This window comes from Hemitrygon akajei, chromosome 1 (assembly GCF_048418815.1).
Source record: "Hemitrygon akajei chromosome 1, sHemAka1.3, whole genome shotgun sequence".
Classification (NCBI taxonomy): domain Eukaryota; kingdom Metazoa; phylum Chordata; class Chondrichthyes; order Myliobatiformes; family Dasyatidae; genus Hemitrygon; species Hemitrygon akajei.
In genome coordinates this window covers 124,806,318-124,823,201 of record NC_133124.1, presented here as the reverse complement: position 1 = coordinate 124,823,201, position 16,884 = coordinate 124,806,318, and the positions used below count along the sequence as shown (strand labels likewise).

The 16,884-nt window shown below is 42.1% G+C and overlaps 1 protein-coding gene across 2 annotated transcripts in view; it reads right to left on the bottom strand.

The window, feature by feature from the left end:
• Positions 1–10,652: 10,652 nt before the first annotated feature.
• LOC140730677 (sorting nexin-31-like) overlaps positions 10,653–16,884 on the bottom strand; it is a 142,775-nt gene continuing 136,543 nt past the window's right edge. For both annotated transcript variants that reach the window (XM_073051441.1, XM_073051451.1), the window contains 2 exons: positions 16,825–16,884; positions 10,653–11,345 (listed from right to left, as the gene is read on the bottom strand). In XM_073051441.1, the coding sequence (XP_072907542.1) occupies positions 11,247–11,345; positions 16,825–16,884 (159 nt within the window). In that variant the 3' untranslated portion in view covers positions 10,653–11,246. The remainder of the gene's footprint in view (positions 11,346–16,824) is intronic.

Sequence of the window (16,884 nt, the reverse complement as noted above, 5' to 3'; positions counted from 1 at the left end):
CACAGGGAGCTGCATAAGACCACACTCCAAAGGCACTCGTTTTTCAGGCTGCTCCTGGAAATATCAGAAATGGTGGGTCGACAACCTCCAGGAGCGGAAACCCACTGCCATGAAGAAACACTTTGAGTACAGTTGTAGATCGTGGACTCCAACAGAATCCCAGGCACCTTGAGGATATTACTACAGATCGGAAAGAAATGGACAAAGCAGTGTGAGGTAGCTTTCCAAAGGGTAAAGGAAATGGTGATGTCAGAGACTGTACTCACACATTATGATCCACACCGTACAGTGAAGCTTGCCTGTGATGTTTTGCCTTATGGTATAGGTGCAGTCATGTCAATTGGGAGTGATGGAAGTGAATGTCCCATAGCCTAATACTACAGAGAAAAAATTACACGCGTATTGACAGAGAGACCTCTGACGGACCTAGATCATGGTCTTTTTGGGGGCATTGCATTTGCCTCCTTGGTGGGTGGTGAGCACTGATGCATTACGCTGGAATTTTGCCCTATCCGCAAGCTCTACTCACTACATTTTGCCTCTGTTTGTAAACCACCTACCTCATCTTCAGAGCAAACACGAAGAAATCTGCAGATGCTGGAAATTCAAACAACAACACACACAAAATGCTTGTGGAACACAGCAGGCCAGGCAGCATCTATAGGGAGAAGCGCTGTCGACATTTCGGGCCGGGACCCTTCGTCAGGACTAACCAAAAGGAAAGATAGTAAGAGATTTGAAAGTAGTGGGGGGAGGGAGAAATGTGAAATGATAGGAGAAGACCAGAGGGGGTGGGATGAAGCTAAGAGCTGGAAAGGTGATTGGCGAAAGTGATACAGAGCTGGAGAAGGGAAAGGATCATGGGACGGGAGGCCTCAGGAGAAAGACCGGGGGGGGGGGGGGGGGAGCACCAGAGGGAGATGGAGAACAGGCAAACAACTAAATATGTCAGGGATGGGGTAAGAAGGGGAGGAGGGGCATTAACGGAAGTTAGAGAAGTCAATGTTCATGCCATCAGGTTGGAGGCTACCCAGCCGGTATATAAGGTGTTGTTCCTCCAACCTGAGTTTGGATTCATTTTGACAATAGAGGAGGCCATGGATAGACATATCAGAATGGGAATGGGACGTGGAATTAAAATGTGTGGCCTCTGGGAGATCTTGCTTTCACTGGCGGACAGAGCATAGGTGTTCAGCGAAACGGTCTCCCAGTCTGCGTCGGGTCTCACCAATATATAAAAGGCCACACCGGGAGCACCGGACGCAGTATACCACACCAGCTGACTCACAGGTGAAGTGTCGGCTCATCTGGAAGGACTGTCCTGGGCCCTGAATGGTGGTGAGGGAGGAAGTGTAAGGGCAGGTGTAGCACTTGTTCCGTTTACAAGGGTAAGTGCCAGGAGGGAGATCAGTGGGAAGGGATGGGGGAGGACGAGTGGACAAGGGAGTCGCGTAGGGAGCAATCCCTGTGAAAAGCAGAAGGGGGGGGAAGGGAAAAATGTGTTTGGTAGTGGGATCCCGTTGGAGGTGGCGGAAGTTATGGAGAATTATACGTTGGATTATACCTCATCTTCAGCCCTAGTTCCCCTTCCCCTGGGGAGGGTTGATGCTTTGCTGCTGCTTGTGCATGGGAGGGGAGGTGGGGAGGCTTTTGGGATGTAAAATGTTTCAACCAGTATGGGAGAGAGCTTACCCTCATTTCTGATCATCAACCACCAGTGTCCATTTCAATGTTGCCTCCCTGGTGCCAGGGACAGGGATGTCTCGGATCGGGTCCATGGCATTCTCAAGGGCAAAGGTGAGCAGCTCAAAGTCTTGGTACATATTGGCATCAGTGACATAGGTAGACAAGGTGAGGAGGTCCTGAAGAGAGATTTTAGGGAGCTAGGTAGAAAGCATGTAAAACAGGACCTCAAGGGTAGTAATCGCTGGATTGCCGCCGGTGCCTGATACTAGTGAGGGTAGGAATGGGATGATTTGGCAGGTGAATGGGTAGCTGAGGAACTCATGCAGGGAGTAGATGTTCAGATTTATGGATCATTGGATCTCTTCTGGGGAAGGTATGAACTGTACAAAAGGGATGAGTTATGCTTGAACCAGAGTGGGTCCAATATCCTGTGGGCAGGTTGGCTAGAGTCGTTCAAGAGGGCTTAAACTAAGTTGGCCGAAGAGATCAGGCTGAAGATGAGGTAGCTGGTTTACAAACAGAGGCAAAGAGGAGAGGCTGTTGACAGAGCAAAATTGCAGGCAACAGGATGAATTGGAACATTAAAGGCAGACAAAATCAAAAAGGGTGAATACTGAAGGTGTTATACTTGAATGGACGCAGTATACAGAATAAAGTAAATGAATTTGTAGCGGGCATCACTAAATCATGGCTGAAAGAAGATTATAGCTGGGAGCCTAATGTAGAAGGATACACATTGTATCAAAAGGACAGGCAAGCAGTTAGGTTGGTGTTGCTCTGTTGGTAAATAATGAAAGTAAATCATTAGAAAGAGGTGTCATAGGGTCAGAAGATGTTGAATCATTATGGATAGAGCTAAGGAACTGCAAGGGGAATACTATCCTGATGGGATTTGTATACAGATCACCAAACAGTAGTAAGGATGTGGTCTACAGTTTACAATGGAAGATAGAAAATGCATACCAAAAGGGCAATGTTACAATAGTCATGGGGGATTTCATTATGCAGGTAGATTGGGAAAATCAGGTTGGAGCTCGGTTCCAAGAGGGAGAATTTCTAGAATGCCTATGAGATGGCTTTTAAGAACAGCTTGTGACTGAGCCCAATAGAGGATCAGCTATCCTTGATTGGGTGTGGTGTAATGAACTAGAATTGATTAGAGACCTGAAGGTAAAAGAAACTTTAGGGGAAAGTGATCATAATATTATCAAATTCACCCTGAAATTCGAGAAGGAGAGGCTAAAGTCAGTTGTTTCAGTATTACACCAGAGTAAAGAGAATTACAGAGCCATGAGAGAGGAGTTGGACAGAATTGATTGGAAAAGGACACTGACAGGGATGAAGGCAGAGCAGCAACAGCTGGAATTTCTGGAAGCAATTCAGAAGGCATGGGATATATGCATCCCAAAAAGGAAGAAAGATTCTAGCTATGGCTAACAAAAGAAGTCAATGCCAACTTAAAAGCCAAAGAGAGGGCATATAATAGAGCAAATATTAGTAGAAAATTAGAGGATTGGGAAGCTTTCAAAAACCAACCGAAGACAACTAAATAGTTATCAAGAAGGTAAGGATGGAATATGAAAGTAAGGTAGCAAATAATTTTAAAGAGAATACCAGACATTTTTTCAGAGACATAAAATGCAAAAGCGAGGCAAGAATGGGTATCTGACTGCTGAAAAATGATGCTGGAGAGATAGTAATGGGGGACAAGGAAATGGCGGACAAACTGAATAAGTATTTTGCATCAGTCCTGACTGTGGAAGTTCCAGATATCAGGGTTCATGAAGTGTGTGGCTATTGGTACAAGAGAGAAGGTTCTTGGGAAACTGAAAGGTCTGAAGGTAAATAAACCACCTGAACCAGATGGTATACACCTCAGAGTTTTGAAAGAGGTGGCAGAAGAGATTGTAGAGGCATTAGTAATGATCTTTCAAGAGCCATTAGATTCCGGAATGGTTCAGGAATACCGGAAATTTAAAGAGTCACTCCACTCTTCAAGAAGGAAGACAGGCAGAAGAAAGGAAACTATAAGCCAGTTAGTCTGACCTCATTGGATGGGAAGATGTTGGAGTCGATTATTAAGGGTGAGTTCTCAGGATGCTTGGAGGCACATAATAAAATATGTCATAATCAGCATGGTTTCTTTAAGGGAAAACCTTGCCTAACAAATCTGTTGGAATTCTTTAAAGAAGTAACAATCAGGATAGACAAAGGATAATTGGTCAATGTTGTGTACTTGAATTTTCAGAAGGCCTTTGACAAGGTGCCACACATGAGGTTGCTTAACAAGCTGCAAGTCTATGGTATTACAAGAAAGATTCTAGCGTGGAGAAAGTAGTGGCTTATTGGAAGGAGGCAAAAATTGGGAATAAAGGGATAAAAATTTCTGGCTTCCTGTGACTACTGCTGTTCCACAGGCATTTGTATTGGGACCAGTTCTTTTTACATTATATGTCAATGATTTGGATGATGGAATTGATGGCCTTTTTGCAAAGATTGCAATGGTATGAAGGTAGGCTGAGGAGCAGGTAGTTTTGAGGAAATACAGAAGGACTTAGACAGATTAGGAGAATGGGCAAAGAAGTGGCAGATGGGATAGTGTCAGAAAGTGTATGGTCATGCACTTTGGTAAAAGAAATGAAAGGGCTGACAGTTTTCTAAATGGAGTGAAAATACAAAAAATTGAGGCGCAAAGGGACTTAGGAGTCCTTGTACAGAATTCCCTAAAGGTTAATTTGCAGGTTGAGTCTGTGATGAGGAAGGCAAATGTGATGTTAGCATTCATTTCAAGAGGACTAGAATGTAAAAATAAGGATGTAATGTTGAGGCTTTATAAAGCACTGGTGAGGCCTCACTTGGAGTATTGTGAGCAGTTTTGTATCCCTTATCTTAGAAAGGATGTTCTGAAACTGGACAGGATTCAAAGGAGATTCACGAAAATGATTCCACGATTGAAAGGCTTGTCATATGAAGAATGTTTGATAGCTCTGGACCTGTATTCACTAGGATTCAGAAGAATGCGGGGTGACCTCATTGAAACCTATCAAACAGTGAAAGGCCTTGATCGAGTGTATATGGTGAGGATGTTTCCTATGGTGGGAGAGACTAATACCAGAGGACACAGCCTTGATATGGAGGGCTGTCATTTTAGAATGGAGATGAGGAGGAATTTCTTTAGCCAGAGAGTGGTGAATCTGGTGAATTTTTTGCCACGGCCAGCTGTGGAGGCCGAGTCTTTATGTATATTTAAGGCAGAGGTTGATAGATTCTTGATTGGTCAAGGCATGAAGGGATACGGGGAGAAAGCAGGAGATTAGAGCTGACAGGAAAACCACTAACAGCGGCAGCACAAATTCAGAGATGGGCCCTGTATCTTGGAGGACACAGTTACAAGATTGAATTCAAGGGGAGAACTAATCATGGAAATGCTGATGGATTGTTCCATTTACCTTTGGAAAAGTAAATACCTGAAACATTTACAAAAGAGGACACACCTTTTGGTAAATTCTCACTAATACAAATCAAAAGGCTCCATACCTGGGCAGAGATGCAAATCAGAAAATTTCTGACACTGCATGGCCACCCAAAACAACTTTAATTTTGCAGCAGATATTCCAGTTGCTCCATCTTTGCCATCACTGGGACAAACTTGCTCTTAATGGAAGTTACCTTATGTGGGCATTGAGAATTGCTGTACCATCAAAGCTGAGAGTTAAAGTGTTGCGGGGGGGGGGGGGGGGGGCTAAGTACATGACAGTCATTTAGACACGATGAAAATGAAAGCATTGGCTCAAAGCTTTGGCTGGTGGCCTGGGATGGATCAACAGATTGAGTGGCTTGCCAAGCTCTGTTTGGGATGCCAACACATACAGAAGATGCCAAGAGATGCTTCTCCATTCCTGTGAATGCCCTGCATTGCCCTGGCAGAGCACTAATGTGGGTATTACCAGACCGTTCAAGGGCACACACTTCTTGGTAGTAATGGATGCAGCTACAAAGTGGCCGGAAGTGTTCCCAACAGTCTCCATTACAACCTTGCAGACTGTTGGTGTGTTGAGAAGCATCTCCTCAAGGACCAGTGTTCCAGAATGCATAGTCATTCCTGAAAATGAATGGAAGAAGACATATTACATCTGCACCATACCACCGAGCTACAGATGGCTTGGCTGAAAATTCTGCCCCGAGTCGAAAGAATACACTGCAAGCAATGTCAGCAGAACACACTACTCCAACACTGAATCAGAAACTCACCAGTTTCTTCCTTGTGCATCACAATGCAGCACACTCTCCAGCCAAAAGCTCATTAGCTATCCTGTTCCTGAGTCATCCCTTGCACTTATCTTGGATCTGCTCATGTCCAATCTCAGAAGGAGTATTCAAGACAAACAGCTGAGACAAATTAAGGGCTCCTCAAACAAGGAGGTTTGATGTTTCACTTCTGGTGAAGGACTACAGAAATGGTTCTACAGCATGACTACTTGGGTATACAGATCTGCCAGAACCACTTCCTGCAGTCCCAGAGTCAACTCCTACAACCACCATGGAGGAGGCCCCCAAATCTGAGATTGTTTCACGTCTTACCAGAGAGTGACCCTTCCCTTCACCCCCCCCCCCCCCCCCGCCCTTGTCAGGAAAGGCATTATCCTCCAAGAGTAATTAATTCCAGAGGCCTGAATGGGGCAATTAAAAATTTACTATGCTGTGAATGTCTATATATTAGTTGAATTATATAGTATACTGTTTTATATATATATATATATATTTACACACACATACACACACTGTATATGTTGAGATGTATTCTATATTGAGTTGGAGTTTTTAGCTAAGCAAGGGGAAGCTGTTTTTAATATCTCAGTAAGAATATTGTTTGTATTCATTGTTGTTTACGTAATTTATAACAGTTTATATGTTAAAGTACAAACGTTTGTATATGAATTGTATTACACGACCACATTATACCTGCTTGCCTTGCTAAAAGTAAAATGAAACTAAGACATGTTATTCCTGGCTCTGTGTTTTTCTTTCAATTAGCTTTATCTTTGGAGTTACAAAACACAACATTTACTATACCCATGCATAGCTTAATTATAAAGTTAACAAATCTGGTAGCTACAGGATGGTCACATAGTTATATATATATATATATATATATATATATATATTGTTTATTTCTTATTGTAATTTATAGTATTTCTTATGTCTTACACTGTACTGCTGCCACAAAACAACAAATTTCATGACCTATAATAGTGATATTAACCTGATTCTGATCCTAATCCATCTAACATCATTTAAGAAAAGGGAAGCATTTTTTTCATTTTAGATTAAGCTAATTTGAAACTGAATATTGAATTCAACATTTTTAAGGCAACAAGCTTACTTTTTACTTTGCTGATTTTCATGATGCTGCCTTAATTAGAGGGCATGTCTTAGGAGGGCAGGTTGAGTGAGCCACGGCTTTTCTATTTAGAGCGAAGGAGGATGAGAGGTGACTTGATAGAGATGTGCAAATTCATAAGGGGTATAGATCGAGTGGGCAGCCAGAAACTTTCTCCCAGGATGGAAATGGCTAATATGAAGGGGGCATAATATGTCAGAGGAAATCTTTTTATTTAAACACAATGTGTGGTGGGTGCATGATAAATCTTGCCAGTGGTGATGATAGAGGCTGATACATTAGGGGCATTTCAGAAAGTCTTAGACAGACACATAGATGACAGAAAAGTGGAAGGCTATGTAGGAGAGAAGGGTTAGGGATTGATCTCGGGGTAGCAAAGAGATGCTTCTCCATTCCTGGGAATGTCCTGCATTGCCTTGGCAGACCGTTAACATGTATTACCAGACTGTTAATATCCACATACTAAACATCGGCAGAACATGATGGGCTGCAGGCCCTGTACTGTGCTGAAACGTTCTACGTTCTATTTCAGTTTCAATTCCTTTACTTGTTCCTTTCTCTTCTCTCTCTCTCTCTCTCACTGCAAGTATTTAATGTGGTAGTTACCATGACAAATTTGGCCTACACTTGTACCGTACCATACCACAGACGTTTCCTCTGTTCTCTCCACTTCTCAGAAACTTAGCCCATGCTTAAACGCCGGAGGTTCTGCAGATGCTGGAAATCCAGAGTAACCCACACCAACTGCTGGACAAATTCAGCAGGGCAAGCAGTATCTATGAAGAGGAATAAACAATCGATGTTTTGGGCCCAGATCCTTCTGCTTAATAACCCATGCTTGTATTCTCACTCTTCCATGCCTGGTGAAGGATTCATAATTTACTCTGTTTTTCTCTCCACAGATGCCACCTGATTTACTTCCACCATTTTCTGTGCACATTTCAGATTTACAGCGGCTGTAGTACAATAGACAAAAGCACTGGAAGAACTCAGCAGGTCAGGCAGCATCTGTGTAAAAGAAGAAATTGTTGACTTTTTGGGGTCCAGATTAATGAGTCGATGTGGATGAAAGTTTGAGTCTTTCTGTAGTATAACCACCAGGCACTTCCTGGTTACTGTTTGGTGCTGACTTGAGCAGATATCAGAAGGAAACTGACAGAGCAGTGGCCATAGTAATAGACCGGGATCAATGGTCAATCAGAGTTTCAAACAGAAAAGGTGTGAAACTAAATTCAAGAAAATTGGCAACTTAGAGGCTGGCATCAAAAGAAGAAAGATTACCATGGAAGTTCATCAAAGTTCTTCAGGGGAAACTTATGACTCCAAAATGAGGAGTCAAACTATCCTGATAAACACAATTACAATCATTTCTCAGAATGACTGAAGCCTGGAAATGTGTGCGTAAACCTAGAACATCTTTTTATAAAACGAATGAAGCAACACTCAGTGTTAGAAAGTTAGATACTTGTAGCTCGGTCGTTTCAGATCCATCATCACTAATTAGTAAAATTACGCTCAATTGCAAACTATAGAAGTAGGATTAAGTAAATCCATCTGTTGTACAATATATCAAAGTTAAACACAGATCAAATTCACTCAGTGGCCACTTCATTCAAAGATTGCTTAACGTCATTTCCAGTACACAAGTGTAAAGTAAAAACAAAATAATTGTTTCTCTGGATCTGATGCAATGTACAAACAATAGGATAAAGAATACTATAATAAAAAAACCACAATAAATATAAATACTTACTCAGATAGCTTATATACATAGATTGATTGTATGTACATAAGGTGATGCTTTGGCACAGGAGAATCTGTACCTAAGGTGACTAACAGGAAATGATAAAGTAGTAGTGATGGGAGTGTGAAGGGGTGGGTTAGTGGGTGGTGGTGTCGATCAGCCTTACTGCTTGGGGAAAGTAACTATTTTTAGGTCTGGTGACCCCAGTGCGGACGCTACGTTGGGATGGGAATGGAACAAAAAGTCCATGAGCAGGGTGGGTGAGATCCTTCATGATGTAACTAGCCCTTTTCTGTATATACATGAGGGGGTTTGGGAAGGTTAAAGATTTACAAAACAAGTACTTGTTTTTACACAGAGAGTGGTTAGCTGCTAGAGGACTGATGGAATAGGAATATTTAGGAGGCAACACACACTAAATGCTGGTGGAACGCAGCAAGCCAGGCAGCATCTATAAGGAGAAGTGCTGTCGACATTTTGGGCTGAGACCCTTCGTCAGCATCTGCAGATTTCCTCATGTTAATGCTTAAGAGGCAGTTAAACCTGAAGATGAAAAGCAGGGAATGGCAGGATATAAAGATTAGCTAAATTTGTTGAACGTACATTGAAACATACTGTAAAATGTGTCATTTGCATCGAATCAAATCAGTGCGGCTTGTGCCGGGGCAGCTTGTAAGCGTTTCCACACTTCTGGCTCCAACATAGCATGGTCACAACTCGCTACCCCTAATTGTGCATCTTCGGAATGTGGGAGGAAACCGAAGCACCCGGAGGAAACCCACCCAGCTGGAGGATATGGGGAGAACATACAAACTCCACGCTGACAGTGCTGGGAATTGAACCCTGATCTTACAGCTGACGCTGTAAATCGTTTCGCTAACCACTATGCTACCATGCCACCCCATAATATTCTGGCAGATGTGCAGCTTGATATGACAAGCAAGCTTGGCACAGAAACTATGGGCCAGAGGGCCTGTACTGTAGTGTTGTACACCCAGTGGCCACTTTACTAGATACATCTGCTTGTTAATGCAAACATCTAATCAGCCAATCATGTGGCAGCAACTCAATGCATAGAAACATGCAGTCATGATCAAGAGGTTCAGTTGTTGTTCGGACCAAACATCAGAATGAGGAAGAAATGTGATCTATGTGACTTTGACAGTGGAGTGATTGTTGGTGTCAGACTGGTTTGAGTGTCTCAGAAACCGCTGATCTCTTGGGATTATCTTGCATTACGGTCTCTGGAGTTTACAGAGAACGCTGCAAAAAAGCATAAAAACATGCCGTGAACAGCAGTTCTGTGGGTGAAATGACTTGTTAATGAGAGAGGCCAGAGGAGAATGGCCAGACTGGTTCCAGCTGACAGGAAGGCGACAGTAACTCAGATGACCACATGTTACAACGGTGGTGTGCAGAAGAGCATGTCTGAATAACCATGAAGTGGACGGGCTTCAGCAGCAGAAGACCACAAACATGCAAAGAAAGCAAAAATAGTCAAGTGATGTTTGTGGGTTCAGAAATCTGATGGTGGAGGGGAAGAATCATGAATCCCAAGGCTCCAGAAATATTTGCATTTTAGCTGAATTATGGGAACGGTATGTCCAGAGAGAAGTAAACAAACAAAAATAAAGCAAACGTTTTAAAATCGCTGTTATGAAACCTTTGAGCAAATGTTTTAAAGGGATGTGAAACAACTTAAAATATGTTGATGTCAGAACAGGAGGATGGAGAGAATGAGAAAAGAGGGGAGAGTCAGTTTATAATTTCAAAGGGTCCAATACCAAGTGAAAGAAACAAAAATCCAAAGTTTCTTTTGGTGGCCAGACTGTTTATTATGGCTCAATATACAACACAGTGTATTGCTTCATCGCATAACATCTCAATTCAAAAGATAATAAACATCCAAAGTGAACAATGTCAGAGCTTCGGAGCTGAAGCACTCAAGTAACTCCATTTTATGAATCATCGTTTAAAAAACTGTGTTTGACTATGTGCTGTGTGATTAAATATTCCACTTTAACTATGACTCACTTTATTGGAATTCATATGCAGTCCAACATATGTTAAAATGTTTTATCAGTTCTTTTAATATCTAATGGTGATCATCACAATCAAAAACATTGCTGAAAATGCTTGGACTTTCATATGTGTACTTATTCCTTGTCTATATTGGCTTTATGATACATTGCAGCAACACCACAGTGATAATTATTCCATTTTTTCATCCAAGTAACCAGTTCCTTGGGAGAAATTAGATCTCCCAAACATTATCCCTATTAAGTATTGAGAGAAGACAATGTGTATCTTGATCCCTTAAGACATCTGAAGTTGGTGGCCCGAAGTACGGTCAGTCAGATAGGGTACTGCACCAAAGAACCATGTTAATGCTGTACTTAATGTTTTTGTCCATGGTCACAATTGATCATCAGCTATGTCATCAAATACACTTGCATCACATTTTCTTATCACTGCCTTATACTGATTTTGTTCTGCTGTTCCGGCATGTTTACTCTGGAAAATGAAACAGAATTATTTGCGTTCAGATTTGCACAAAAACATTTATAATCATGCATAAAATGTATATGCTACTAAAAAATTCTGTGATGACTTTTTATGAAGTAACAAAATCTTCAACACAAAAATGGTAATTTGGTAATTGGATACATTTTGGAAAGTTTGTGCACCATCTATTTTAACAACTCTGATCTGGAAATGTTAATTAATTCATTGTTTATACATTTGTAGATTCAAAGAGATACATAGGGTGGAAATAGCCCAACATGCCCTTGCTGAACCAAGATGCTCAGCTGTGCGAATCCCATTGTCCTGCATTGGGCCAGTGTCTCCCTCACCCTTTCCTATCCATGTACCCGCACAAACATCCTCTAATCATTCTAATTGTACCCACCTCTACCACTTCCACTAGCAGCTTGTCCTATATACCCACCACCCTTGTCCTTTAAATGTTTCCTCTCTTACCCTAAACCTAAAATTCCCCTACACTGGGGAAAAACTGACCATCCACCACCATCAATGTCAACCAGAAGACATTGGAGCAGAATTATCCTCCAAGCCACATTTAGCTGTCAATGCCTTCTATTTGAGTGGTGGGTTCCCCCTCCTACTGAGGAGGAGATACTTCCAGCTAACAAAGTAGTTTAACACACAGTTCATTTATTTTTTGTGATACACATTAAATCCAAACTAAATTCTTCAGCATCATTTGGAGGTGCCGTGCATGCTGCTTGCAAACTGTGAATAGTCGAAGGTCCAAAAACTTGGTGGAACGTTTGTACTGGTGAAGCTGCAGTGGCTCCTACAGGGTACAGGAACCTACCCAGTATTCTTTTTTTTACTGGATACAAGTCAATCTTTTTGGTAGTTCTTGTACATATTCCCAAGCATCTGTTCTACAGACTTCATTTGTACCTCTAGGGTTTGCTGGTGAGGGTGCTACCTCATGTGAGCCTGGAAGGAATACGCAATATCCCATGCACTGGGACTAAGATATGGGTCACCAGGTGCTATCATGTAAGCATGTAGTCCCAACGTGGGTGTTTGGTTTCTATCTGAAAAGGGGATACAATTCTTAAAAGCTAAAAAGACATACCAATAATGTAGATGAATGAATCATCCATTGCAGAAATCAAAAGCAGAAGAATGGATTCTAGTTCTAAGTTTCATCTTCTACTTTTCTACTATTATGCCACCGATGTAAAGAGAGGGGTGTGAGTGGTGCAAGTTCTCCCGAAGTCATCTCCTCTATCTTGTTGATATTAAGGAGCAGGTTATTTGCCTGGCACCAAGCTTTGAGTTCTTCCAGCTTCTCTCCTCAAAAATCATCAGCAAACTTGACAATGTGATTGCTCAGGTGTTCGGCAGACTGTACAGCAGTGGGCTCAGCTCACAGCTCTGGGAGGGCACCCAAGCTGAAGATGATGGGGAGGGAGGAGTGGTTGTGCACCTTGACTACCTGAGGTCTGTTCATTAGGAGGTCCAACACCCAGTTGCATGGTGGTGTATTTAGACCGAGGAGTAGGAGTTTGTTCACCAAGGTCCCCCCGGTGAACTTTAATGCCTTTACTAATCAAGAACCTATCAACCTCTCTACTTTAAATATACCCAATGATTTGGCCTATACAGCTGTCTGCGGCAATGAATTCCACAGACAGATTCACCACCCTCTGACTGAAGAAATCCCTCCTCATCTCTGTTCAAAAGGGACATCCTTCTATTTTGAGGCTGTGCCCTTTGGTCCTAAACTCACCACTACAGGAAATATCCTCTCCACATCCACTCTATCTAGGCTGCTCAATATTTGATAGGTTTCAATGAAATCCCCCCTCATTCTTCTAAACTCCAGCAAGTACAGGCCCAAAGCTATCAAACACTCCTCCTATGTTAACCTTTTCATTCCTGTGATTACTCTTGTAAACCACCTCTGGACCCTCTCCAACATCAGTACATCCTTTCTTAGTTACGGGGCCCAAAACTGCTTCCAATTCTCCAAGTGCAATCTGGCCTTATAAACCCTCAACAACACATCCGTGCATTTATATTCTGGTTCTCTTGAAATGAATGCTAACATTGCATTGGCTCAACCTGGAGGTTAATCCAGCACAAGGACTCCCAAGTCCCTTTGCATCTCCGATTTCTGAATTTGCTCCCCATTTACACCTTTATTCCTTCTACCGAAGTGCATGACCTACACCCCCCTACACTGTTTTCCATCTGTCACTTCTATGCCCATCCTCCTAATCTGCACAAGTCCTCTGCATACTCTGTTTCCTCAACACTACCTGGCCCCGATCACAAGTCTTTTACTCATTCAAGGACCTGTATAGAGATACACTGGATGGTGTGGAGCCCAATGGGCACTGCCAGCTTCCATCCATCTCATTTTCCATGCAGAAAAATGCACCCATGGGTAGTGCCAGATTACACTTGACTTGAGTACATCAGCTCCACAGAAAGGAATGGGAGAGATCAGCCATTGCGTGAAATGTAATTAGAGCTTTTTAAAATCTGATTTAATTAAGTTTGCTTAATTTTTGTAGCTGTTCTTAATTTTAAAGAAATGATAGTTCACATGTGAATTTTAATGTCTGTGATAGCTTTGAAGCTGGGGCTTGGATTGCGCTCTGTTACAGCTGCTGTCAGCACAGACAGAGAGCTTTGCTGGGAAAGGTGTCTTATGACAAGACGTCGCGCAGAGAAACCCTGATGGGGGAAGTCTACATTTGGCAACAAGTGGCCCATTTCAAGAGCAGTCAGCCAGTGATATCAGGGCAGAAGAAAGTGCAAAGTGTGATGGAGGCTTGTTTAAGAGAATAGACACAGCAGATTCAGTGAAAATAAACTGAATTTAGTTCATTTTAAAATCTTGGGCTTGACAGCTTGCACCCTGTGTAAGGCCACTAGTGGACTATCACTCATTCCAAGCATGGACATGAATGCTAAGTCTGTTTAATACCTTAAAGTAAAGAAATGGTAGCATAGCAGTTAGTGCAATGATACTATAGCTTGAGGCAGAGATCGGATTTCAATTCTAGCACTGTCTGTAAAGTTTTATATTCTCCTTGTGACAGTGTGGGTTCCTCTGGATGCACCAGTTTCATCCCACAGTCCAAAGATGTACCGTTAATTGATCATTGTAATTTGTCCTGTGTTAGGCTAGTCTAAATAGGCAGATTGCTGGGTGGTGCAGCTTGTGGGCTGGAAGGGTTTGTTTCGTGCTGTATCACTAAATAAATAAATCTGAAGTGGCAGTGTTGTTGAATTAAGAATTTACATGGAATAGGAAGTTGCTACAAACATTGATCCAGTTTTTGCAACGAGTTCTTATTTTACTTAAAATGGAAAGTAAATATGTCTTGGTTAAGCCAGCAGTCGGATGACATTTGCAGACTGGCTCAAGCTTTCAAAATCAAATAGCAAAATGGAAACTTTGAAAAGTATAACACTGTTTCGACAAGAAATGGTGCAACTTGCATCGCAGAGGCAAAGCGATAAAAAGATGCTTTTGCATCTGGCTTCACTGAAGGTGCTAATCTGTCAAGTTACAGTATAGAACACAGAACATAGAAAATCTACAGCACAATACAGGCCCTTTGGCCCACAATGCTGTGCCGAACATTTACTTACTTTAGAAATTACCTCGGGTTACCCGTAGCCCTCTATTTTTCTAAGCTCTTAAAAGACCCTATCGTGTCCGCCTCCACTACCCTCGCTGGCAGCCCATTCCACAAACTCACCACTCTCTGCATCTTAAAACTGTGCCCTCTCGTGATAGCCATTTCAGTATGGAGAGCAAGAGGAGCTTCGCAGACTTAATATCTATTCCAGATAGACTGTATCTTAAATTACTATGGGAAAGGAAGGAGGCAGTGCGATCTCTCGATTGAGTATGATATTCATTTAATGATGCATGGGCAGCTACCACCATTGGTCCATGACAGTTCGAGGTCAGGGTCCAGTGGCAATGAACGCAGGACGACTGGGGCCCCTTCACTGCCGTTGTGAGGTATCATCATCTTCTGCCAGCTCCACCGTTGAGGTCTTGGTTGAATCACTCTTTGTCTGGAACCTCCACCCTGACCTCACTGCCATGGGTGACCCTAGCAGGAGCTAAACTCTGGACAGCACTTCTCTGGAGATCTCAGGAACTCACAAACCTCTTTATCCCAATGTAGAACATGTAGAGGCTCTGACCACATTTCTCCATTTCTCGGCAGTAAGAAAGTGGTAGAGGACAGCAAATGTCATATTCCTGTTTAAATGATGACTAGGAATTTAAAGCATATGAGTCACACATAGTGAGAGACTAAAATCTGGGGCAAAATTAATTGTATTTAGAAAACCCATTGCTGATAGGTGAAATTTACTAAAGATTTGTTAAGGTAAATAGTGTCTGACTGACCATCCTTGACAAATTATTGGAAAAGATCCATATGAGCATTTAGAGTTTTTAAAATAGCATTTTAAAATAATAGGCTTGTTAGTAAGGCTAAAGCCCATGGGATGTAGAATCAGTAGTTGCTAAGATATGAAAAAGCTAAGGGGAAAAGACTAATGAACAGCTCTGTTCAATCTGAAGCAATGTGTGCACAGGTCTTCCTTGGTTATTAGGACTATTTCTATTGTTAGATTGAAGTTCATGACCTATATATGTTGAGGAAGAATAATTTCAATATATGCCGATGACACACAAGTCAAAAATGAGGACAACGGTAACAAGATTTCAGAAGAACATGGACTGGTTGAGGTGGAATGGGGAGGTGGAAGGAAGATGAATTTTGAAGTATTAATGGGAGTAAAATGTTTAATTTTTATTTAGAGATACAGCATGGTGGCAGCCCTCTTGACTCATCAAGTCCATGTTGCCCAATTTCACCCAAGTCACCAATTTACCCAGCTGACCTGTACGCCTTTGGAATGGGGGAGGAAACCAGAGCACCTGGTGTAAAACCACGCAGTCACAGAGAGAATGTACAAACTCCTCACAGACAGTGGCGGGAGTGGAAGCTGGGTCCCTAGCACTATAATATTATATAGCATTACACTAACTGCTACACCACCTGGTAGCAATACAAAATAAATGCTACAATTATATAAGAGTTCCAAGAACAATGGTGTATATCCAAAAATCTTTCAAGGTAGGAGCAATCCCTATTAACTGAATACATCTAAACTTAAATAAGTCATCTTGTGCATCATTCAATGCAATTCCTTTTCCAATAATTTCCCCTGAAGGTATTACTAGCATTAAAAAAAAATCACAACTTTCATAAACACGGGAGATTCTGCACATACTGGAAATCCAAAGCAACACACACAAATGCTGGAGGAACTCAGCAGGTCAGGCAGCGTCTATGGAAAGGAATGGTTTGGCCAAGATTCTGAGCCTGATTCCACGCCAGAAAAGTAGAATTGAAGAAAATCATAATTTCCTCACCTGCTCCTGAAATTCTGACTCTGATCATGAACTTACCATTGTGGTCTGAACACTGCAGGGCTTTGGTTTACAATCCAATACCACACTCTCCAACTG